Source organism: Eptatretus burgeri, unplaced genomic scaffold, assembly GCF_056783735.1.
Source record: "Eptatretus burgeri isolate ZD-2024b unplaced genomic scaffold, Ebu_testis_v1 Ebu_testis_scaffold_3160, whole genome shotgun sequence".
NCBI classification, from domain to species: domain Eukaryota; kingdom Metazoa; phylum Chordata; class Myxini; order Myxiniformes; family Myxinidae; genus Eptatretus; species Eptatretus burgeri.
In genome coordinates, this window is record NW_028225108.1 from 140,536 (window position 1) to 165,899 (window position 25,364).

Genomic DNA, 25,364 nt, shown 5'->3' on the forward strand with positions numbered 1-25,364 from the left:
TTGAGTGTTATTCTTTCACCTTTCACCCCTACAGATTTTGACAACAGATGCAAATACTGTTTTATTTTCTACATGGTCCGAGGTTCGTGGAGGATTTTCGGACCTCCCTGGGAAGAGGTGCAAAATCGAAAACGTTCTGCCATCACGATCGGTTTCGTCCTTGTAATGTTCTGTTAACAAGGTTGGATAACAAGGATGACAGGCTGAGTCAACCCCACCTGGAATTAATTCAACAGCCAAGGGGATTTGAACTCAGGACCCAAGGATCCCAAGCCCACTACTCTCGCCATTAAGCCAACACCAGGCACAAATATAGTATTGACTGATCGAATACCCCCGGAACTTTTCTTGTATTTCCTGGTCTGTTTTGGTTTGTCACGTGATTGACTGGTGTACCACAGCGTACCTTCCTTTACTACACTGTACTTACAGTCCCAGACGGTGCAGGATGACCCGAGCACTCTCTGGTGAAGATCACAAAGCAAACACCCCAGGATTCACGAGCGGCTCCTATGGAGGAAACGCGGGAGATTCTCCCTTCGACCGCAGGTCCATGGTCGGTTCACCCGAGGATAAGGAGTCCGGACCCGGTACGTGACGTTCGCTCCGATTGTTTATGTTTCAGATTCTGTTGTGAAAGTGAAGATCGAGTCCGAGTTTATCGATGATTCGTTCCTTCGATACGAAGGTTTGAATTACAAACTCATTCTTCATGTTATGGTTTTATTGTTTATAAGTAATAATTATAATATAACTCTACAGAGTGAATGTAACAACAGTATACCCGGTACTTGTTATTCCCCCAATGTACAAATCACCATCAAGTTTGGTAATGAATCAGAACAAGTGTTCAGTGTGTTCTGAGGTTTTTCGTCATTTATCAACCTTGAATGAACATAAACGAGTTTACACTGGGGACAAACCGTACAAGTGTTCTGTGTTCTGCAGTGTTTCATCGGTTATCACACTTAAATAACCACAAACTAACTCACACAGCACACTACACCAAAGATAAAAGATAAAATGGTGTCGCCTGTTCTCCAACCAACAGCGGCTCGGCACCAGACAAATGGGAGAAGATTAAATGAACAAAGCTGGAGCTTCGACGAGAAGGAAATCATCCTCCACTGCAAAGTCTATAAGATTGGTGAAGGAAAACAGGTGTAAATTACAGGAACTACACAGGAAAACGAAACATAAACAAACACAGCCCCAATGATTGAAAAAAAAAATAACAAAGGGAAATTACAAAAAAGAAATATCTGCAGATACAGTGAAACAAATGGGAAAATGACAAAAGAGCAGGAAGATTTAAAAAAGAGCTCAACAAAGCAAGGATCGACAAGGAAGGATCTTTGGACCTGCAAAGAAGAGATCAAATTATTTGGGATGGAGAACGAGTCATCAATGCTGTGACCAAGGACACGACACTCATACCTTGCAGAAAATGGCGGGATTGAGACAATCGGACAAATTCAGGTTTTGTGTTGAAGAAACAGGAAGTACCAGGAACCTCCTTTCAGGATGTAAAATACTCATGTCAGAACAGCTGTACACAGAAAGACATGACAGCATCTGAAGAGTAATCCACATTTACATCTATCCCATCCAAGTGTGGACATTGCAAACAAAGCATTGTGTCTGGACATGGTGCTCAAACACAAAAAGGAAAAGTCGGCATTGTTGATCGACGTTTCAGTTTCCATGACTTTGGATGAAATGATACAGAAATCAGGAAAATGACAAAATACCAGGATCTGAAAATGGAGGTCAAGAGGACTTGGAAACTGAAGAAAACTGAAATTATACCGGTGATTGTCGGAGCTTTAGGAATGATAAAGAAAACCTTCACTGACTCCTTAAAAATCATTTCGGAAAATGAATTCGACGCCAAACGAACGACAGTTGAAAGTTCAGTGACGATCCTGAAAAGAACCCTCGAACGAAACTGTGAAAACAAGAAAACTTCACAACTTGCTCTTTCAAACATGACCCCTTACCAAAAAATGGAGGTGGAAACACACACACACTAGCACACACACACACACACACACACACGCACGCACGCACGCACACGCACACACACACACACACACGCACGCACGCACGCACACGCACACACACACACACACACACACACACACACTCAAACAATCACACACACACACGATTAATTTTTATTTATTTAAAGTCTAAACATGAACTGGAATTCTATTTTGTTTCTCAAACTTTGGGATATCTTTAATCCCATAACTGTGTTTGTTGTTCCTCTTATAGGAAGTTCTTCACATCACCTGTCAGGGTTTTTTCTTTGTCCGTCCTTATGATCAGGTGTACAGGTGTTAACCATGAAATTGTTTGTTTTTCTCAATCGTTTCAGAATCTTTGATTACTTTCCGAGTTCAATGTAAGTTGGTGATTTAATCTGATTATGGTTATTTATGGACGAATATAAATGATTAATTGTATCAAAGTCCAACTTCCCTTTTCCATTTGTAATATGTGAATTCAATTTCGTACCTTAACTTAACCCTCATCTACCAACATATTTACAACCGAATCTTACCAACTGGGGTCTTGTGGGACCCCGACTCAATATCACTCAATTTCACTAAATCTGCTGAAGTTTCACAGAAAGTTTGGTGAACAATGTCGAGGCTCATATGAGAGCGAACACAAAGAACGTGCAACAAGTGGAGCAGGAGACAATAGCCGTGGGAGAGGGAAGGAAAAAACTGTGGAAGAGGGACATGAGGAGATCTGTGGAAGGGAGAGGGATGTGGCGGAGAACACGGGGTAAACAAGATGGGGACGACGGAGACTTTCAGGAAGGAAATCAGGGAATTTGAAGGAGGTGTGTTTGGGGTGGATTAAAGGGGGAAGAAAAGATCGTGATCTTCGATGGAGGAAGATCAGAGATGGTGGTGAACAGCTGTTTTAAACACCTGGAGGGAAGAGTGGGATTTAAAAGAGTGTAAGTGTAAAATGTCACACAGGCACGATGGGCCAGCTGGCCAGTTCACACGTTTCATTTATTTGCAAATATCAGCACAACACCGATTGAACACGGGAAGTGTGGCAAATGTAGATTTTTGTAGATCTGGGAAAGAATTTAACGAGTAAAATGTACTCTGATGGGATTAAAGTAGGTTTTTGAATGATACCACGTGAGAACGTGATGACGTCATCTGGACGGAACAAGCCGCCATTTCCGTACGTTGGGGGCGGAGTCAACGGCGACGGACTTTTCATCACGTGTTCCTGGTTCCGAGGTTTGTGATAAAAGATCGAGTCGGCCTTGATACAGCAGGAGTGGAGGCCTCACAACATGTAAGTCTTTACTCCCTTTACCTGAACCTTCCAGATCGTTGAACATCACCTCAGTTTCCCTTTGACACAAACAACAATGAACCGAATTGGAGGACGACGTCGACGTCGTTCATTAGTGGAAGGACTGGGGTTTCTTCAGGGCAGAAATCGAAATATCGGATGTACCAGAAATAGTAATCGTCGCTTCGCTGACGTGTTTAATCGAATGACGTCATGTTGTTCTTCACGAACATTCTCCTCCATTCACTCGATCATTATCCTGAGGTGATCTCACATCTGCTCGTCAGTCAGATCACGTCTTCTTATTCTTCTTCATCAATTCTCACTGATGATATTTTTTCACGAGCAAATACAACCGGTCACTTCGCTGAGGGAAACATGGAGTTGGGGAGAAAGGGGGAGGTGGGGGGGTAGAGGAGGGAAAGAGGGGGGATGGGGGTCGGCCATTTTAGTTGTAAAAAAACCCGATGTTGAACACGTCCTTGACCATTTCTCGGACATGCATTTCCCAATCTTATTCAAACTTGGTACACAGATAACAAATGATGGATTACATGCGCATGTCATGTTTTTTTCGAGATCAGATCAAAGTTGTCCGACTGGCAGCCATTTTTGTTGTAAATAAATATGGGCTCGCCCTTCAACTCCGAAAGCAAAATTACCAACACAACGGGGGCGATGACATTTTATGTGTTTTTTTCCTTGATAACAAGGGAGGGGAAATATTTACAGAGATGCAACAAAGGATACAGTGTGGACTTCTCCTGATATAACGAACTGACACTCCTTACTAATACTAAGACAGGCACCATCAGAAACATACTCCGAGTGAAGTTCGAGAGCAACAGATACAGAGGGGGGAGAGAGAGAGAGAGAGAGAGAGAGAGAGAGAGAGAGACAGAGACAGAGAGAGAGAGAGAGAGAGAGAGAGAGAGAGAGAGAGAGAGAGAGAGAGAGAGAGAGAGAGAGCGAGAGAGAGAGAGAGAGAGAGAGAGAGAGAGAGAGAGAGAGAGAGAGAGAGAGAGAGTACAAGGTGTTGGCAACCTTCTTTGTAACTGGCATGGCTGACGGGCCCATGCTTCCCAGTCACTTAGGAGAGGGAGGAAAGGAAAACTGAGGATGTCTAAGGTGCGTGGTCGGAGGAGGTGCAATGAGGTGCAGAGAAGGGGAAATGGAAAGAGGTGCGTGTGTGTGGGGTCGCTCTGAAAGAACGTTTGGCGTGACTTTCCCTCGTTGATTGCTCTTCTGTGTTCACAACATACCACACAGAATGTGTGAGAAGATAGCTGTTAGAGAATGGAGAAAAAGCAGATCTCTCTCTCTCTCTCTCTCTTTCTGTCTCTCTGTGTGTCTGTCCTGCTCTCTCTCTCTCCCCTTCTATCTCTCTGTCTGTCTGTCTATCTCTCCGACTCTCTGTCTCTGTCTCTGTCTGTCTGTCTGTCTCTCACTCTCTCTGGCAACCCAGAACTGAACTAAGACCCAAGAACTACTACAACTTCTTCGCAGGGTATTTTGAAGAAATCTGGCTGGTGAGGATCACAAAGTCGGACCAGGACAGTTAGTAGGCGTTTCCCAACTCCCCCATTGGTGCACCAACGCTTTCCCGAGCGTTAGCCCTGCCCCTGCAAAGACTTGACGCCGGAAATGGCCCGATTCGTTCTGTCCCTCACCACCTGACTCATCTCCATGACTAACATTGGGCGAGGGTATTTGGTGGCGCTACCTGGCCACGAACGTGCGTTGGACACCAAATGGGGGTCGCAACTGAGCGGAGCACTGGGGATATCCATGCGATGTTGAACAGGTTCAAGCAGACACTTGTACTTTGAGCTCCATGCCAAAATGTTCCAATACAAGCATCTGGAATGGGATGTGGCATCCATTGTTTTTTTTTTGTAATCCATAGTGAGGCTCTTGGAAGAGCGAACACACAGAACATACAGCAAGGCAGGGGGCAAGAGTGGTGGGAGAGGGAAGCACAAAATAGTGGAGAACAGAGACAACAGGAGATCTGTGGAAGGGAGAGGGATGGTGCGGGGTAAACAATATCGTACCAAAGGGACTTTCAGGAAGGAAAACGGAAATTGAAGGAGGTGGGTTTGGGGTGGATTAACGGAGGAAGAAAAGATCGTGATTTTGGATGGGTGAAGATATAAGGTGGTGGTGAACAGCTGTTTTGAAGACCCGGAGGGAGGAGTTGTATTGAAGAGAGTGTGGGAGTTTGTTGAAGAGGCGGGAAAAAGGAGGAATGGAAGAGTGAAAGTGAGCAGTGATTCTTGATTTTCGCAGTTTCACCAGAAGGGGATTTTTGGCGGACTTTGAACACCTTGCAGAATTATAGGGGGGCAGAGCACAGACAGAGCAAGGGGGCGGGGGGGGCAAGGCTGGAGAGGAGATGGTAGAAGACAGGAATAGACCACCGAACTGTGAGAGAGTGAGAGACCCAAAGAATCAGCTTCATCGGGGGAGATACCAATGATCCCAAAAGCCTTGGTTTCCACAGCATGAAATCAAGCGAGATGTGAGGCAGATGCACCAACACAGAGAGTAGAGCATACTGCATCACGCTGAGGATTGAAGCTTTGTACGTGGTTAGAAGCTCAGGTGTGCCAAGGATCAAGGAAGGACTTTGCACGATGTAGGATTCCCAGTAGGCGACTGGCTTTGGAGACCAGCTTGGAGATGTGGCTTTCCCAGAAAAGATCGTGACAGAAAGTGATAACCAAGGCTGTTAGGACTTCTTATGTTAGGAATAATGACAAGACCTGGAGAAGTAGAAGGTAAAAATTATTACTATATTTCAGTTGAGGAACATATGCGATTGAGGAATGAAGGTCAAATATTTGAGGAGGTTTCTCTTGGTACAACAAAATATTCACATTGTAAGAGTGAGTTAAAGAAACTAAAATCTGGTGTTCTTGGGATGTTAGAAACTTATCCAGAAGGAATGAGACAAATTATTAAACATCTGAGCGGGGTTAAGATTTTATCATTCGGTTTTGATGTTGATGAAGAAACTCAACGCAAACGTATGAAAAGCAGAGATACAAGTCTGAGTGAAGAAGAAATTACAACTCGTATTAATGTTAATGAAAAATTTGATGAAATATTTAAAGAAAAGGATTCATTTGAACACATCTACTTTAATGATAAAGAAAAGGAAAATTTCCGTGTTGATCTTTACAATTCATTAAATGATATTTTCCAATAAATAAATGGATGCGAAAGAAAGAGCAAGAAGATTAAAGGAACATCAAGAGTTGGTTTCAAAAGTTGTAAAAAAACATGAAGACATAAAGAAGAAACGCAGAAAGAAACTAACGGGTGAAGAAGCGTTTGAAAGAAAACAAGAGAAATTTTTTTTAACCACTTTAAAAAACTTCCCAAGAAAAAATTATAGATGTTTCCACATTTCCCACGTTAGAATATACTCTGAAAAAACTTCAAATATTGAAAGATTTCAGTCAAATGATGGAGAAAGAATAAGAGCATAGAGGAGAATTAGAATATGATGATGAAGGATAATTATTTCAACAACTGGAAGAGATTAATCAACCCCCTGATTATATTGTGAATGCTCTTCAAAACAATGAATATTCAGCGGATTCAAAAACGAAAGCAGGACTCATTCCAACAGAACAACCAGCAATATTTCATCTTGCTCAAAAAAAGATTGATATTTAACAATGAATTAAGGTTCTTGAGTTCTGCTCAACTTCCTGTTAAATTAACCCCCAGATTAATGTTTCTTCTCACAAAAGATGGGAGACAAGGTTCAACTGTGAGGGAAGAATTAAAGTATTTTGATAAACCATTGGATATTCAAAATAATGATGATGGAGTATATATTGATCTGCTGGACTCTCTTAATTATCGGGTTAGTCTTTCTGGTAAAAGTAGGAAGAATGAGAAGGAGAAACACATTATTCAGGTTTCAAGTATCCTTGGTTCAGGTGTTAGTTTTCATCCAAATGACTCATCACAATTACTTAATAGACTGTTATTGTTGTTAGGTAGTAAGAAGGCTGGAAATAACAATTGCTTTAATGAAGCATCAGCCATTTTAGACCAGTTAATGAACATGAAAATAATTAATAAATGTCAATCCAAAGACATTTTATCTCATTTTAAATAACATGAGAAGCACAATCATTAATTTTCATTTCACAACAAGCGACCACACATCTTCATTCCCATACCCACGACAACTTGACACAACAAAAGAATATGAGGCGTCTTTATTGTCCATGGAAACTTATAATAGCTTATTTAATATAACCGAGAAAAATGACAAGTTTTGTTGTAATCCAGGAAGTGGATACAAAACTATAACAGCTTCACCCAGAGCATGAGATTTCTCAAATATCTTCCGAAATTGTTCGTCTTCTGAAAGAACAGGGTGATGAACCAAAAAATATTGTTATAGATATTCAAAAACATACTTCAAAATCAACGATTAAACTTAAAAATAACTACAAGGTTGATTTCACAATTGATAATTCATTTAGAGAGTTCTTGGGTTTCTCCTCAAAAAAAATTGAAACTCATGGGACGTTTTACAGTGATAATGTCATTCAAATATCCTCAGGAATAAATTCGGTATTAATTCACTGTCATTTGATTCATGGTGCTTATAATGATGGAATAAGAACAAATACAATAATTTTATTCAGCACATACTCAACCCCAATGGGTTATAAATTCAATATGGAACCCAAAAATCTGGTTTATCCACCTGTGTCAGGGAAAACCATATACAGAGTAAATTTTAGGATTAACGGACCAAGATAATCGCTTGATTTCTTTGAATGGAGAAATTATATCCATCAAAATTCACCTATGTGAAGTTTCCCAAGAAATAAATACAATGTTTATTGTGAGGAAACACGAGTTGGGAAAATATAAAATAATAACATGGGATGGGATGTTCTTTCCCCATACTCCAAGGGTGAGAAGGTATGTATCTTGGTAGAGGATACAATAAACCTAAGAGACAAATGGGTGTCAGACATCAATTTAGAAAAAAAGGAGATGGGATCATTGATACTCTAATTGTCTAATGGGTATAGGTTCAACTATTCTAAAACATAAAGACCGAATTGATTCAACTGCTTCTGCTGTGGGAAATGTATCGGGTGCTATAAAGAGTATAAAAGATGCCCAAAAGGAATCTCATAAATTACAAGCAATAAAAGAAATTAAGAAAGGCAAAACTCAGTTGTCTCCCCAAGAACGACAGAAAATAATTATTCACATACTTGGGTCAGGGTTCCAAAAGTTTGAACATCTTTTTTCCTCAAGATGACATAATCTTTGATAATGAGATAATGAGACATCCATCTTTTTTTTCCCCTTTTTTCCGAAATCAATACATGTATGGAAGCAATTGATAGTATCTATGATTTGGATGATACCTTTGTCATCTCAAACTCCACTAAAAAAGAAGATTACTTCAAGATAAATGCAATAACTGGAACAGACGGGAATGCAATTGGAACAAAAAGTTTTGAAATAAATAATCAACAAACTTATTTGAATCTATCCGAAAGTTTCTTGTTGTGTAAATTTACATTCACTCAGGCTGGGAATCACGCAAACGCTACACTCGTAAATTATTTCTTCTGGAAAATGTTTGATGGTGTTCGTTTGTACATTGGAACACAAGAAGCTGAAGCGGTTGATTATGTCTCTGCTGTATATGAAATGATGAAATTTACACTATATTCATTCGGTGATAGAACGGTGAAGTAAATTTACAACGACTGGAATACCAGGGGAATTACATCTACCAGGGTATTCTTTCTGTGGTCCAGGAACAAACTTGGATAAAACATTAAATGAGGCAGACAATCCTAAACCATGAAGTAAACCCATCAATAGGGTTGATGAAGGCACGATATTGATTGTGGGAATTCCACACCTTTGGAAGAAAAGCATGAAGCTGAGAGAGAAATGTTATATAATTTGTCTCTGATACAAAATCCAACCTTGAGAGAAAAAGTTGATAGGTTCATCGTGAAGAAGATGATCAGTACTAAATTGAAACTTGAGCTTGGAAATTAAAAAAACTAATAGGCTCTAATGATGTCATTAAGACTGAAGAACAATTAACTGATTAATTACATAAACCAGTATTCACAAAGTTTCATAGAAGGAAGGTTTATTCCAAGGAAGTTGATTATATCTGGTCCGCTGATTTGATTGAACTCAATAATGATAAGGGGTACAAATGTGCTTTAACCGTTATTGCTTTGAGGAGTAGATATACATGGGTTGTCCCTTTAAAAAACAAAACAGGTTATACTCTTATGTTAGCCTTTCAACAGATATTTAATAAAAGTCAGAGAAAACATAAAAAAAATGTGGACTGATGAGGGTAGAGAGTTCTATAACAAGACATTTATGAATTTTCTTTGAAATAACAGCATTACATGATACAGTACGTTTAATGAAGGAAAAGCGGTTGTTATTGAGCGCTTCAATCGCACTTTAAAAGAGAGACTATATAAAAAATTCACCCAACTCGGTTCTCAACAATGGTCATCTTTTATTCAGGATATTGTAGATAAGTATAATGATACGATTCATGCCTCAATGAATACTAAACCATCAGAAACATTTACAAAATTAGAATATGAAAAAGAGATTAATGTCAGAAAGCCTAAGTTCAAAGTTGGTGATATGGTAAGAATATATAGGTGGAAATCTCATTTTGAAAAAGGTTACACAAAGCGGTGGACAAATGAGCTTTTTAAAATCGTTGATGTGATAGATACAGTTCCTTGGACTTTTAAGGGATATGATTTAAAGGGGGAAGAGATTTTAGGTTCATTTTATTCACAGGAATTACAAAAGACAAAGATAAATTGAATTTTTTGACTCCGCCCCTTTTTAAACTCCGCCCCTTTGACTCCGCCCACACAAGCCCCTCCCACACAATCCCCTCCCATCCACACATAAACCCCACCCCACACAATCTCCACCCATCCACACAAGCAACACACATAAACCCCACCCAACACAAGCTCCACACACATAAACCCCACCCCACACAAGCTCCACCAACAAAAACCACATTAATCATATTCACATAATTAGTGATTCGTTAATTAGTTCCGCACACACAACACGTTTATTTAATTAAAAAATTCTCCACCCGCACATCCACACAAGCCCCACCCAAACATCCACCCGTCCACACAAGCTCCAAACACATCAACCCCCCCCACCCAAACCCCGCCCACCCAAACCCCACCCACACAAACCTCATCCACAGAAGCCTCATCCACACAAACTCCATCCACATAAACCCCACCCACACAAACCCCACCCACAGAAGCCCCACCCACACAAACCCCACCCACACAAATCCCTCCCACAGAAGCCCCACCCACACAAACCCCACCCACATAAATGCAGCTCACAGAATCCCCACCCACACAAGCCCCACCCACCCCCCTCATCCCCCCCTGTGCGCTCCCCAACTTTAACCCACCGCCCCCCTCATCACACCCCCACCCTTCCCCACACACACACGGGGAGGGGAGGAGGGTGGGATGAGGGGTGATGGGTCGTTGGGGGAGCGCACCTACCCCACCCACCCCTCCTTTACGTCTCTTTATTCTTTTCTTGTAATTCAAAATCAGATAATTATAAGAAAAACAAGTATAATTCATCACGATTGAAAATATTAAATATTCAGTTGTAAAAATAGATAATACGCATTTCCAAGCAGTCTGCGCCAGATGTCTTGAGTTTCATGTCAGTTTCCTGCAGACGATGAACTTGTGTGCTTGGTTCAACCAGACAGGTGTTTAAACTGAAAAATAAAAATAGTCAAAACTCAAGGGAGATATCAAAACAGATGGACAGAGAGGCAGACAGAGACAAACAGAGACAGACAGAGACAGATAGATAAACAGAGAGACAGATAGATAGACATAGACAAAGACAGAGAGACAGACACACAAACACAAATACACACATGCACGTATCAAAGATAGACACACACACAAACACAAATACACACGTACACGTGTTGTTTCTCACCTTGAAGTCGGGTCTTTCAAGATTAGAGGACATGACAGTAATGCTTCCCAGTCTGTAATGGTATCTTTTATTTCTCTTCTGAAAATCCGAATCTCTTCAAGAAAGTCGTTTATTTTTATCCATTCGTCGTTTAATTAATATAATTGGTTCTCCACATCAATAATCAACGATGGGGACATCCTAAGGAAAGACAAGAAAGAAACTAGGAAAAGGAAAATGTTAGGAAAATGTATGTTAGGAAAAGACATACAATAATTAGTGATTTAATTTTGTTTTAAACAATAAATAATAAATTGGGTTGTGAAATCTCACCTGTCATCTGGTGAAAACGATTGATCCGTAACGTTCTCGTAAGAATCTGAATGCTCCATTCTGTAAATGCAACGCAATCGGCACACAGCTTGTTTATATGAACCGTGAGTCATGACGTCATGGGATATTACAAAACAATGGATTTCCCAGGGTGTGTACCAGATCGGAAATGATGGTTCGGGCGAGGCAGCTTGAGAACGACGTGGGCGACACAGTTACGAATTTGGAAACCTATCGCACACAACATTCATGTCCTATAGATTAGTTATATCGGTATGTGTTATAGATAGCTTCCTTGCCCGTGTTTAAAGGGTGATTAAATGTAAATGCTCTGTGAGTTACTTTGAGAGGGTTTTTCTTTTATTTTCACACGCTCCCCCCCGCTCTGACCGGCGCCATTGTTCTTCGTGCGTTCAACCGCGAACGTGGGCAGGGATTCGTATCCCCTCAAATCGAGACTCCGCCCAAGATGGGAGGTTATCAGTCAGTCTGATATCAGTGAAAGCTTTCATCAGTCAGTCTCAATTTTACATTTGCTTGTATGGGAGGGGGAGGAAATCAGTCTCCTATTTTACATTTGCTTGTATGGGAGGGGGAGGAAATCAGTCTCCTATTTTACATTTGCTTGTATGGGAGGGGGAGGAAATCAGTCTCCTATTTTAAACTTTTGGGGCTTGAGTCAGTCTCAATTTTGCATTTGCTTGTATGGGAGGGGGAGAAAATCAGTCTCCTATTTTGGGCTTTTGGGTCTTGAGTCAGAGAGTTTTTCCCTTTTTCCCCATTCATTTGAATGGCTGCCTCAGAAGCCCCATTTATCCTCTACTCCTGCCTTACAGGATCAGGAGAAAACAACAGTGTGGAGATGCACCCGGACTGCAGGAAGACCTTGAAGGTTTGTTCCCGCAGTCGCCTCAATTCGAGCTGTCTCAATATGTGAGCCAAGTTTTGGACATGAGCTCCCAGTGTGGACGATACAATTCCATCTGCAACCTGGTGAGTCAACCGAACATATCTTCCCTCAACGGGAACTGCATGCACGTGGCCGTGCCGAGAGCATACGTGGCGTGGTGGGACCACTTGTCCCCATGGACACCCAGACGTTGTCCCAATAATCCCGAGTGGTTTAAAAGCCAGGATTTCATCGAGTTACTTTTCAACGAGCCCGTCTTCCCTACCAAGGTGTTGGTCTTGGATTCGTGCCACCCTGGGTATGTGGTTCGGATTCTGGCCAGGTCCTGGGATGACAGTAAAAACTCTGCTGTTTGCAGGTACCAATGACCCTTTTGCTTTCAATCTCCAACGAGTTTTAAAGTCTTTATGCTCGCGAGTCCAAAAGGGATGAAATGACCAATTATCGTTTGCTTTGAGAGTATGTTTATCCGTTTACTGGTCTTACATGATGATGTAAGTCTTACTGGTCTTACTGGTCTTCAATAACATCTTCGTTATTTCAATGAACTCGTTACCTGGTTTTTTAAACATTTGATCTGCAGATGGTGGACAAAATATTGGAAACCCCTGGGTAAATTGAGAGTACATTGAAAGCAACAGCTTCCACACAGGTGTGGCCCATGTGCCCAGCAACTGACATCCCAGCATGCTTCGGGTCATGTATAAAATGTTGCACAGGCCTGGTTGTTGATAATTACGGCGAGCATGGCTGCAAGAGGATAAACCTCAGTGATGAGTTTTTCCCCCTTTTAGTTTGTTCGCCTTGTTGCATTTATTCTTCGTTCTTTATTTTCCACCAATCTCGTCTGTTTGTTTATCTTTTACGTTTTCTCTGCTTAGTCTTGTTTTCGTTCATCTTTCCCTTTCTACTTTTCCCCGACCTTCCTCCTGTCTGGAAGGCCTTGTCCACCAGGCAGGAAGTTAGCCTCACGCTTCCTTGCCACCACCTCACTCCCTCCCCCAACTCTTTCCAAGTGTTGTCCCCGCTCTCCTCAGGACTCTGGCTGGGCGAGCAGGTGCCATAACTGCGTCCGATTCAAGTTTGAGAAAGCAGGACCCGTTCCACCAAGTACGGTATTGTTAGGCCTGCTGGGGTTCAAGGCTCAGGATTTTTTTTGTTCCCCATTGGCCCGCGAATTTGAGGTACCTTTCATTCAGCTGAAAGGCTTACCGACTTTTTGGTGAGGTGGACTACTGCTCGGTCAACGGGGTCTTTGGCTGAATGGGCAGTCGAAGCCCTCTCTGACCATCAGAGGGTAGTGACGGCCATCCTCCACAATGAGAGTGTTACTGATCATGATGTGCAGTATTGGTTGGCTTGATATGTTGAAGTGAAGACGCCACCATGATATATCTGAAATGGTCTGGGTATATGGACCGGGACTCGGCAATATCGGGTTAAGTTTCAGGTCAAGGAGGAGGGGACGGTGACTCTTATCCCTGATGGGATAATGATTGGAATGGACCGTGAGCAAGTGTTTTACACAGGATGCCGCAGATGCGGACAGGATGGCAATTCCCCAATCCACAGAGCATGTGTGTTCACCCACTGGTTTGATGAGCATGACACTGATGTTCTCTATATGTCATGGCCTTCTCAGTCTCCAGGTCTGAACCCAATCGAGCATTGATGCGATATTGAGGAACGACGTCTGAGAGTGTTTTCCACCTCCATCAAACAGGTGTGAGTTGATTGACTTTCTCATGGAAGAATGGTGCACATCCCTCCTGAAGAATGCCAGACCTTGCTGGACTCTATGCCACGGCACATATTTGCCCTACGAGCCGCACGTGGTGGCCCAACGCCCTGTAAAGTGACTTTACATTGGTGTTTTCATTTTTTTGCCCACTACCTGCACTTTTTTTAACATGTCTGTTCCTTCCTCCAACTTCCGATTGTCAATCCCGACATCCTCTGCCACTCACTCTCCCAATCCCCCCTGAAATCCGTTAATTGAGGCTCTCCAATTTGAATACCACTTTGTGGTTGACAAATCCCATTTGAAGACCACTTTGTGGTTGACAAATCCCATTTGAAGACCACTTTGTCGTTGACAAATCCCATTTGAAGACCACTTTGTGGTTGACAAATCCCATTTGAAGACCACTTTTTGGTTGACAAATCCCATTTGAAGACCACTTTTTGGTTGACAAATCCCATTTGAAGACCACTTTGTCGTTGACAAATCCCATTTGAAGACCACTTTGTGATTGAATGATTGAATGCCTTTCCGGAAATCGCATGGAGATGTACCTAGAAAGCGTGGTGTTGGCTTACTGGTTGAGTTGGCTGACTTAACATCAGGAAATGCAGGAATTTGTAACTTGACCATGGTGTCGGCAAGAGCTCGCCTCCTCTTCACGAAAGACACGATGGGCTCTGTAACGTCCATCCGAGGGACGACACACACATTGATGAATCACCTTCCCTGTGAAGCATCAGGATGACAGTTTGTAACTGGGTCGGGATTCGAACCCAGGCGACAAGGCTTGAAGGTGAGTGTGTGTACCTCTGGAGTCTCGACCATCCTGTCAGTCCCCTATTGTACTGGAAGATCTTCATCCTCAAGCCATTACTTTTCACACAGCTTAAGGGGATCATTGTGTAAATTTTGAATGCAACATCAAGTTTCATTCATTTATTTGTTAATTTATTTAATAATGGGAGTCATGTCCTTTTACACATCCGTTTGTATCACATTGGAGATGATGTTCGACATGAGTCACACCCTAATACACAATGTCTACTTCATAGTAAAATCAAAAGGACTCTCCTCAAAAGGTTTACTTTGGTGATGTACGATGCAGGTGGCGGACGCTGTGGTCCGGCCCTGTGGACACCAATCTTCCACCGAACGACCAAATCACGTTTTCCCCACCGATACAACCACCGGGTTTTGCAACGAACGTCCTCCGTCTGGAGTACAATTGTTCCCTGAGCACTTTCTGCTTGGAACTGGCCGCTGTTGTTCTGCACGGTATCCCTGTGAACATCATGCAACGAATGATGAGCAAGGATGAAGATCTTGCTGAGTCAGAAAGTCTTCAGAAGAAACAAAACACGATGGAAAGAAGTGGGAGACGAGATATGGTTGAACATCTGGAGGAAGAAAGGATGGCGAATGAAGAGGAAGAGAAGCTTTCCCCTTCACAAATAATGGATATTTTGCCCTTTTACCTTTCGAGGTGAGTATGTGAACCCTTCCTCGTCATCTTTTCTTATTCTGTGAAAACTTGGTTTTCCAGATCACATCATCTCATTGTTTGGCTTCAGAATGGTTTCAGACGATGGTGTCAACATTGAAATGGCTGTCCAAATCTGTTTGTGTTTGGAAGTCCTTGATGGCTTCACTAGTCGTTACCTGGGTTGTTTTAAGAGTGACTGGTTTATCATTTGATTGACATCCTTGACTATCTGGACAGTGACAGTTGGTCAGGTTTTGCACTGATAATTAAATCGATGTTTTTTTGCTGCCTTACTTCCACGACAGATTATCGAAATTATTTTATCTCACCTGACACTCCCTGAGCTGTGCTGCCTCGCTCAATGCAGCCGTACCCTGCGGAACTGCTGCTACAACCCTTCCGTGTACAAACACCTGGACCTCAAGCCTTTCTGGCCATCTATCTGCGAGGAGGACCTTCTAGCTTTGAAGCCTCGTCTCACCCATGCACGCTCGCTCAGTCTCTCATGGACTGGAAACGATGGAAAATTCAGTCCTACGGTCCTTAAAAAGTGAGTAATTGAATGCAAAGTTAGTAATCGACGTCCTGGGTTGAGGTGAACCGTCACCACTTCTCATTGATTCTCATCAGTTTCCTCTCCTGTCTCGTCTCTTACCGCTTCTCCGATCACCAACAGACTTAGTCGACATAATTACCAGTCACAATTCTCTTTTGCAGGATATAAATTTACTTCCCACTCTTCAGTTTATCCAGGTTGACCAGATCAAAAGTAGAGTTTTCTCAAAGCTTTTCCCATGTTGAAGTCACAGAATTCCGGTGCTGGACGCCATTGCTTCACGGAATTGTTGCTGCTGCTGTTTTTATTTCGTTTAATTAATTTTTGTGTGGCCCTTCTGTCCTTTCAAATCCTATACCATGTCCTCAGCAGTCCTTGACAGGACCCTAACCAAGCTTGACAGGACCTTGACATGATGCTTTGGAGTGGTTGTAGTTGTACAGTCCTCATGTCCTATCACATCACTTCCCATCACCATTCCTTGACGGTTGTATCCAACTACTATTAATAAGCTTGGTCACCCGATTAAGATCGGGTTATTTAGACTTTGGGAAACCATCAATGAGATCGATTTGTGAAGCTGTTGCAAAATAAAACAAGTGGTGCCAGGAACAACAAATCCCGCCCATTGAAGGCATAAAGTTATTTTGGGGATCAAATTTAAATTTGATATATCCTTAACCTGAATGTTGATTATAAGTAATAGAATAAGGAATATTTTAGTCTTAGTTTGAAGTCAATTAAACCATTTTTGACGAAGTTATGAGCGAAAAAGATTTTGACCTTTTTGTGACCTGACCTTGACCTTCGACCTAATTGGACCTAAAAGTTGATGGGGTCGTCCGAGGTTCATTACCCACCTGTGGATACAATTTGACAGTGTTTGAGCCAGTCCTTTTCCCGTAAGGTTGTATTTTCGTTGCCATGTTTTAGTTTTAATGGAAAATTTGTAATTTTGACCAATGACCATGACCCCCAAAACTTCGGACCCAACCGATCTTCACAAATATGCATTTTTCACTTTAGGAATGGGTAGGTTTATAAGTTACAAATAGAATAAGGTTCACTATAAGCTTAGTTTGAAGTAAATCAGATCATTTTTGACGAAGTGAGGAGCGAAAAACGATTTTGATCTTTTCGTGACCTTGACCTTGACCTTTGATCCAATTGGACCCAAAAGTTAATGGTGTCGTCCAAGGTTCATTGCCCACCTGTGGATTAAATTTGATAGTGTTTGTTAAAGCACCTATCACCAATTATAAAGCACTTGTCCAATTATCACCCATGCACTCCCTTGGAGTTCCCTGAGTACACATGCAAAGTTTCAGGGTGCAAGGTTTCATGGTTTTGAAGTTATGGAGAAAACACACACACTGACATTTAAATTATTGTGGAAGAATAAAGATTGTGAAACACCCTGCAACCCGTGCCTTTTACATCCGATCATCAGCATTTTACGAGCATTTAAAATGCACGCGTGTGTTGTTAGCCATTCGTTTAAGTGGAAATAAGAACACAGAGCTGTATCAATTATGTCCTCATGGACCTAATCTGCATGTCCATGGGGCTCATATTTGGAATTACACTCAAGTCTCAGTCAATTAACACTCACACATGGGAATAATTAATACCGAATCACAGACACAAACTCATAGACCAATATAATTATCATGTTTCTGATGAACTTTTATATCAGTCGTTGTCTCTCATCTCGGTTTTCGATAATATATTTATTTTATGGGATAAAAGATTTTATTTGTGAAGTTTAAATCAATCATTCGGCTTAATTGAGCCACAGCCAAACTACTAAAAACATGGAGCTAAAATTTTACAATAAATTTTCCACCACAGTTAACTTGGTTTCGAAGTTTGTCTTGTCTCTCACAGCTTTGTTTAAAACACGATCCCAATGTCTGACTGCGGTACTTTTTCAGTCTCTTGGGTGAGTGGTCTGAGCACCTACTGCAACTGGAGTTGGCAAGCTGCCATTGGATCACAAACGAGTCCTTGGAATCTATAACCATGCTCTGCCCAGACCTTCGTGACCTGAACCTGTCGTCATGTAACCGAATACCACCTGAGGAATTCAGGCAGCTCTCGTCCTTGCAGAGGCTACAACGCCTCGTCCTGAACCGAACGCGTATCGATGTAAGCTGTTTATGTATTTTATGTTCGTTTACTCCCTCGCAATTTTGTCATTTCTAAAACCATTGTAAGTAAATCTTGATTTTATTTCGTGGCAATGTAAAATCGAGAGGAACATATGAAGCGGAAATTTCATACATTTCCCGTTTACTTTGCTTCCATAGCCCATTGAACTTGGCAAGATCGATGTGGCCTTGGTCGTGCCCTTCTTTAATTTACATGGTCTACTGCCTGTGAGATTTTTTTTTGAATCTCCATGAGATTGCAAATGATTTTGCCAGCTTCATGTCACCTCCATGATTCATTACCCCTTGCGAGCACAGCACCACATTGGTTCTTAGATCTTCAGACTGTTTGCTGGATCTTTAAAACTCCATAAAACGTTGAATTCTGGAATAAGCTACCGAAGTGAGTCTTTCTCTTTCTCTCTCTCGCATTGTGCTCCATGAATGGGAAGGGGATTATTTTACCAGTGTTAAAGGATGACATCGTACTCCCATCTTGTTTCAGACGCAGAGTCTCTTGTCGATAATTTCCAAGTGCACGGAGTTGAGGCATCTCAACCTCAGAGACTGTTCTGAGGTACGTGCCCCTCTTTGTTCCACCGCAGAGGTGTTTTAAAGTCAAACGATAGTCCCTTATGATTGTGACGACAAACTGATTTACTTCCAGGTTGGGATGAGTTCATCTGATTTGTTGATATTTTGTTTCCTCGTCACATAAATACAAACTCAGTCTCTGTGTGGTTGTGATAAACATGTTAAAATTTACATTTTTTGATTGGTGACCCCACCCCAGGGGGCATGACGAAAAATGCTTGTTCTTTTACATTCTTGCCATGTGGTGATCACAACTACCAAGTTTGGTGAATTTCTGCCCATCTGTTTAGGAGGAGATAGTGTGACGGACGGACAGACAGACAGAGAGCCGATTCCAATACCCAACTGTTTTTTTTTCAAAAAGCTTCGGGATTATGAAGGAATTAAATTTGAATCAAAGCTCGTGCCTGAAATAAGAAAGGAGACGAGGACTGCTTGTTTGTCGGACACTGCTGCTGTTGACATCTTTGTTGAAGATTTGTTTGAGTTTGAATGTCCCGTGTGTTATGGGATTCGCAGAAGCATTTCCTTCCCCGCAGCAATGGGTGTCACGATGCATGTTCCTCATCTTTCGATCCTCAGGTGGAACATCCCAACACGGTCTTACTCAGTCTGGCCTTAAACTGCCAACAGCTGCGCTCGCTCGATATGTGGAGATCCATGGGGCTGACGGAGGTCGGATTGGCACACCTGACATCCCGTTGTAAGGATATCGAGGTGCATGGCCTGAGAGAAACACGGACACAATGTTTGAAAGTTTCTGTTATTGAATAAGGAGAAAGTGGAATATTTGGGACAAAGAAAATTAGAGTTTCACACGAAATGATGGAGATCGTTCATTATCACATCAAATATAATTTATATCACAAGATGAGTGAAGTTGAAAGCTTTTGAAGTGTTTTTTTCTCCATTGAAATAGGAACAATGTTGTCTGTTTTCACCTTATCTCGTAAAGAATGTACATTTTCTGTACAGCACCTGCAGCAATGGCAAGTTGTGTTTCAAAATGATATTCGTCGCATTTACTTGCAATATTGGGCCTTGCGACATACCTCCGACCGTCAGCTTGAGTAGCGTGCTCAGGTGGCCATTGTCCCATTTAGAGCCTACTTGTAGAGGTTCGCTCCAAGGCCGACGGACTCGACTGGCGTCCAAACGACCATGGGTGCCCATCAAGTTGACCAATTCACCCCTCTGACCCCTCCCTCTCAAAGCAACCATCACACTCTTCCCCTTCCTAGCTTCCCCCTCACCTTTCTCAATAACAACCCCCTCACCCTTCTCCCTCCAATCTTCCCCCTCATCCTTCTCTCTCCAATCTCCCCGCTCACTCCCCCTTCTTAAAGTTGCCCCCCCTCACATCCACAAAGCTGTCTCCTTCCCCTGCCCTGTCACCTCCATCTCATCACTCGATCTCCTCAAATCCTCAACTGCCTTCTGCCTTCTCTGTTATTACTCCCCACTGTGCCTCAACCCAGCACCAAAGAGCCTTTTCTCCTCCTCATCCGGCCCTCTCCCCGAGCTCTTCTCCAACCCCCCACACTCGTTCAACAACTCAACTGACCTCCCACCCTCCTCCCTTGTCCTACTATCCCCCTTCCCTCCCCTGCACCTAAAGCTTCCTCCCCTCCCTCTTCATTAACGGTGTGGACCTCAAATATCTGGGGCCTTCGCTCAAACCTGACATCTTTCCACATCGGTTGCCACTGCCAAACTCGACATAATCTGCCAAACAGAATCTTTCCTCCCTCAATAAGTCTCTGACTCCCAAGTATCTCTCCCTGGTTACGCCCTCCTCTGGAATGACAGACTTGAGCCTCGTCCTGGTGGAGGAGTTGCTCTCTTCATCAAAGACTTCATTCCTCACTCTCCATGCACTGCCCTCACTCCCCCCAGAAATACCTCTGAATACGGCTTCCCCTCCACTCCCACCTCATGTTTGTATGTGTACTGTACCGTCCACCAAACAGTGATGACTCCATTTACACCTCACTATCTGAAAACATGGACCAACTTCGATCTTCTCATCTGAACTCTCTCTTCCTCGTATGTGGTGAATTAAATATTCATCATGCCAGTTGGCTCGGTGTGGGTACCTCTCTCACCCGTCATTGCACTTTTGCAAAAAACCTCTGTGACTCGTTGGGACTGACTCAATCGGTCAACTTCCCGACCCCTATCTCAACCAATGGCACTCCAACTCTTCTGGATCTGATTTTGACAAATTTATCTGAAAATATCTGCTGTTCTCCCGTTCCAATCGGTTCTTCTGCCCACGTCCTTGTCAAAGTGTACATCTCTCTGGCTGTTATCAGAGAACCAACTCAGTGCCGTCGAGTCTGGCATTTCACTCAGGCTGACTGGCAGGGTCTCCAAGCAGTCATCAAACTTCCAGATTGGTCTTCCATCGCTCCTTTCTTCAACATCAACTCATCCTGGGAATTCTTTTGAAGAAACTTGCTCTCCCTCATGCACAGATTTATCCCCTCTCGTCTTCAGTTGTCCTGCCTCTCTTTCCGCCCATGGTTCGCTGAAGCGTGTGGCGAGGCAGTTGTCCTGAAACAATTGCCTTTGCCTCATGCAAGACTGACCAACTGAGGGAAATCTCAGTTCCTTCCATAAAGCTCACAACAAATGAGTGTCTCCCCTCAGGAGAGCCAGAAAACAACATCTTTCTCATCTCAAGGCTGAACTCTCAAACCTCTCTCTCTCTCCTCAAAATCGTGGTGGCATCGAATCAAAACTGTTTCTGGTGTATGTTCACCCTCCATCCCCTCCCTTACCTCAAGTAGCGGCACTGCTGATACCGCGAGTGAGAAGGCTGAATGCCTAAACTCGGTGTTTGCATCGAAATCTTGTGTCCAAAACCCATCGCTTTCTGTACCCACCTTCCCCAGTCGCACCCACCTGTCCCTGGACTCTGTGTGCTTTTCTCTTGACAAGGTGGAGAGTTTGCTGTCATACCTCGATTCAGATTCTGCAACCGGTCCAGATGGCATCAGCCCATGTGTCCTAAAAACCTGCTCCTCTGCTCTTGCTCACCCTCTGTTTATTCCATTCACCCTCACTTTTGCTCAAGGGCATCTGCAATCTTCTTGGAAATCAGTAAAGATTATCTCTCTGCATAAAAAAGGTGCAAAAACAGATCCCTGCAACTGCAGACCAATCAGCGTTCTCGCAATCATCAGCAAGGTCATGGAATCCATCATCGCTTCAGACATTAAATCCTTCCTCTTCTCCAATGGCTTGATTTCCGTTCATCAATTTGGTTTCAGACCAGTTCACTCTACCCTGGATATGCTGCTTCTGCACTCACAGCGATGGATGGAGGTTCTCAATGCCAGACATGAAATCAGAGCCATATCCCTTGGCATATCGTGTACTTTTGACACGGTCTCGCACCCTGCCCTGCTCACCAAACACTCTTCCTATGGTATCCAAGGCCATCTCCACTCATGGCTCGCAGACTTCCTCTCCTGTCACAGCCAACGTGTGGCTCGAAGTGGAGTTCTTTCATCCCCTCTTCCTGTCCAGGCTGGAGTTCCCCAAGTCAGCGTTCTGGGCCCTGTTCTTTTTCTGGTTTTCATCAATGATCTCTCCAACTCTCTGGAAAATCCTCTTTATCTCTTGGCTGATGACTCCACCTTCTGCCGAACGATCTCTCATCCCTCAGAATGGCAAGCAGCAGCTTCTTCACTCTATGCAGATCTGGATAAAATCACAAATTGGTCCAACACGTCGAAAATGTCTTTCAATCCGGACAAATCTCACACTCGCTCTTTGGCTCTCTGAAAGGACCGTTTGGACCCCGCCCCTCCCCCCCCCGCCCAATCTACTTTCTCAATAATCCTCTGGAAGAAGTCCTTTCATTCAAGCTTCTGGGTCTCACTATCTGCCATGATCTTTCCTGGGAAAGCCACATTTCCAACCTCGCCTCCAAAGCCAGTCGCCGACTGGGAATCCTCCGTCGTTCAAAGTACTTCCTCGGCCCACCTGAGCTCCTGACAACATACAAAGCTTTCTTTGCAGCCTGATGGAGTACTGCTCTCCCCTCTGGGCTGGTGCTCCTGCCTCTCACCTTTCTTGGCTTCAGGCTGTGGAAACCAAGGCATTTAGGATCATTGGGATCTCCCACGGTGAGGTTGAGTCTTTGGGTCTCTCACTCTCTCACGACAGGTAGGTCGGTGGTCTTTCTGTCATCTCCTGTCTCCTCTCCAGTCCTGCCCCCCCCCCCCCCCGTTCTGCTCTGTCTGCAGCTTTGTTTTGCAGCCATATTTAACACAAAACCACACCTTATCTGATTAATGCAAAACTTTATTTTTATGATCGACTTCCCAAGTTGAGGCTGGTTTCAAAGTTATGATGTCAAAGGTCACGTGGTCAGTTAGTCATTTCAAATTGAAAAAATCAAATCCTTTATAAATCCTCTTCTCTAAAACCGCTTTACAGATCTACACGAAACTTCATATATATGATGGACGAACCATGACAGTTAAGGTTTGTCAGCAAAAACGTCACAAATCACGTGTTCTGGCAGTGATATTGGATTGAAGTTAAAAGTTTTAAATACAGTATCTTCTTCTGTCAAACCCTTGAGCCAATTGATGCAAAACTTGAGGTTCATCATTGAGTTCCGATGACATGGTAAAAGTTTGATAACGAAATCGTTATAAGCATTCGAGTTTCTCCCCAACACCCGGTCCTGAGGCCGCCGACCACAGATAACTCCGTGATCCAACGGGCTGCAGTTCTTACACACCCATAGCCGCTTGATTTAGACTGTCGGCTTTGCAGGTTTATGCTTCTCTGTTTACGCAATACCTTTCTTTTGGCACGGCAACCGAACTTGAGGCCACACGCTCGGCATCACACCTGGTGATCTACAATGCAGGACTTGAATTAATGGGAATGTAAATACTTATGTTGATTTAATTGCTCCACACTTACACTGTTCCACACAGGATCTGGACCTTGGCTGGTGTTCGAATGTGCGGGCAGGCGGTGGTGCTCTCGGTGAGATGTTGAGAGAACTGCCCAGACTGCGCCGACTGGTGTTAACGGCTATCCGCTCCGTCACCGACACTGACCTCGAATCTCTCGCCAATCACTGCCCTTTACTGGAGCAGCTCGACATACCTGGTACGGTAATTGAGGAGATGATGGGAACTGATGTGGATGGATCCAAGAGGGTTACAGAGGTTGCTCGATGTGGAAGGAAAATAAAAATCGCAAGTAGAAACGAGAACGGCACTCGGTGGAGTGCGGACCTCCTCCAGGCGGAACTGTTTCCGTTTTGTAGTCCACTGATGGGATGGATCTTCATCGGGACCTGAACCAAAATCTAATCTGCTTGTTCTTGTCACCTTCACAACTCATCCACCAAGTTTCATCCGAATCCGTCCATATAACGTTTTGAGATATCGGTTTTGACCCCCGATCTCTCAATGGTGAAGAACCACTCAGAAAAATTCTCGTATCCGGTTCTAGATCTTCACAAAAATTGAATCATTTCGTCCTTGTTGTCCTGGTGGATGATTGAGCTCCACTGAGTGCTGTTGTACTGTAGTTTCGGACTGTGTTAACTGCACACCAAAGCTCCAGATGACTTTGAGCTATTTTCACCCTTGTTTGTCATTCATTGGAGCGATTATATCTGTGTGCGTGTGGCAGGCGCTCCGCTGGTGACCGCGAGAGGGATTTTTCACCTGCTCGATACCTGTCGGCATATGCGCTTCCTTGACGCTTCCTTCTGCTTCCGGGTCGAAGAGGAGATGGCCGTCCAATTGACAACTCGTTTTCCAAACGTCCACATCAAGTATAGCAGCTTCCAGTGAGGTCACATGACCCGTTAAGAGCTGCAAACACCTGAGGATCTCTGTGATCCATGCATGAGAAACCGATTGTATCATGTTGGTGATGATCGTCCAAATGCTGAACTTAATTAGAGCCAAAGCTACAAGTTTATCAAATTTATCAAACACGTTTATCTAATGTGACGTTTTACGAATCCTTTTTCAATTAGATCTCGCATGAAAGGAGTACTTTTTGTTGATCAATATAATCCACCAAACGTTCAAATTGATAAACTTTGTGCCAATAAATGTTACCAAACTCACAACACCCTTTTTGGAGTGTTACTCTTTCACCTTTCACCCCTGCACATTTTGACAACAGATGCGAAGGATCTTTGTTTCATTTTCTACATGGTCCAAGGTTGGTGGAGGATTTTCGGACCT

At 43.1% G+C, this 25,364-nt stretch overlaps 1 protein-coding gene across 3 annotated transcripts; it reads left to right on the plus strand.

The window, feature by feature from the left end:
- Positions 1-5: 5 nt before the first annotated feature.
- On the plus strand, positions 6-25,246 carry LOC147006618 (F-box/LRR-repeat protein 4-like). Of its 3 annotated transcripts, XM_085868387.1 has the most exons (8): positions 6-117; positions 433-590; positions 12,528-12,959; positions 18,319-18,532; positions 19,040-19,111; positions 19,711-19,845; positions 24,090-24,267; positions 24,799-25,246. In XM_085868387.1, the coding sequence occupies exons 3-8, from the start codon at positions 12,643-12,645 to the stop codon at positions 24,960-24,962; spliced, it is 1,080 nt and encodes a 359-aa protein (XP_085724513.1). In that variant the 5' UTR covers positions 6-117; positions 433-590; positions 12,528-12,642; the 3' UTR covers positions 24,963-25,246. The 3 variants fall into 3 exon arrangements, with proteins under 3 accessions (XP_085724513.1, XP_085724514.1, XP_085724512.1); XM_085868386.1 differs by lacking the exons at positions 6-117; positions 433-590 and adding an exon at positions 3,169-3,330; XM_085868388.1 differs by lacking the exons at positions 6-117; positions 433-590; positions 19,711-19,845 and adding an exon at positions 3,138-3,330.
- The last annotated feature ends 118 nt before the right edge of the window (positions 25,247-25,364 follow it).

Excerpts from the sequence above, each read along its gene's own strand:
- LOC147006618 (XM_085868386.1), top strand. Across the intron at positions 18,533-19,039 it reads TGAACCGAACGCGTATCGAT|ACGCAGAGTCTCTTGTCGAT; the intron begins GTAAGCTGTTTA and ends ATCTTGTTTCAG. Across the intron at positions 24,268-24,798 it reads GGAGCAGCTCGACATACCTG|GCGCTCCGCTGGTGACCGCG; the intron begins GTACGGTAATTG and ends TGCGTGTGGCAG.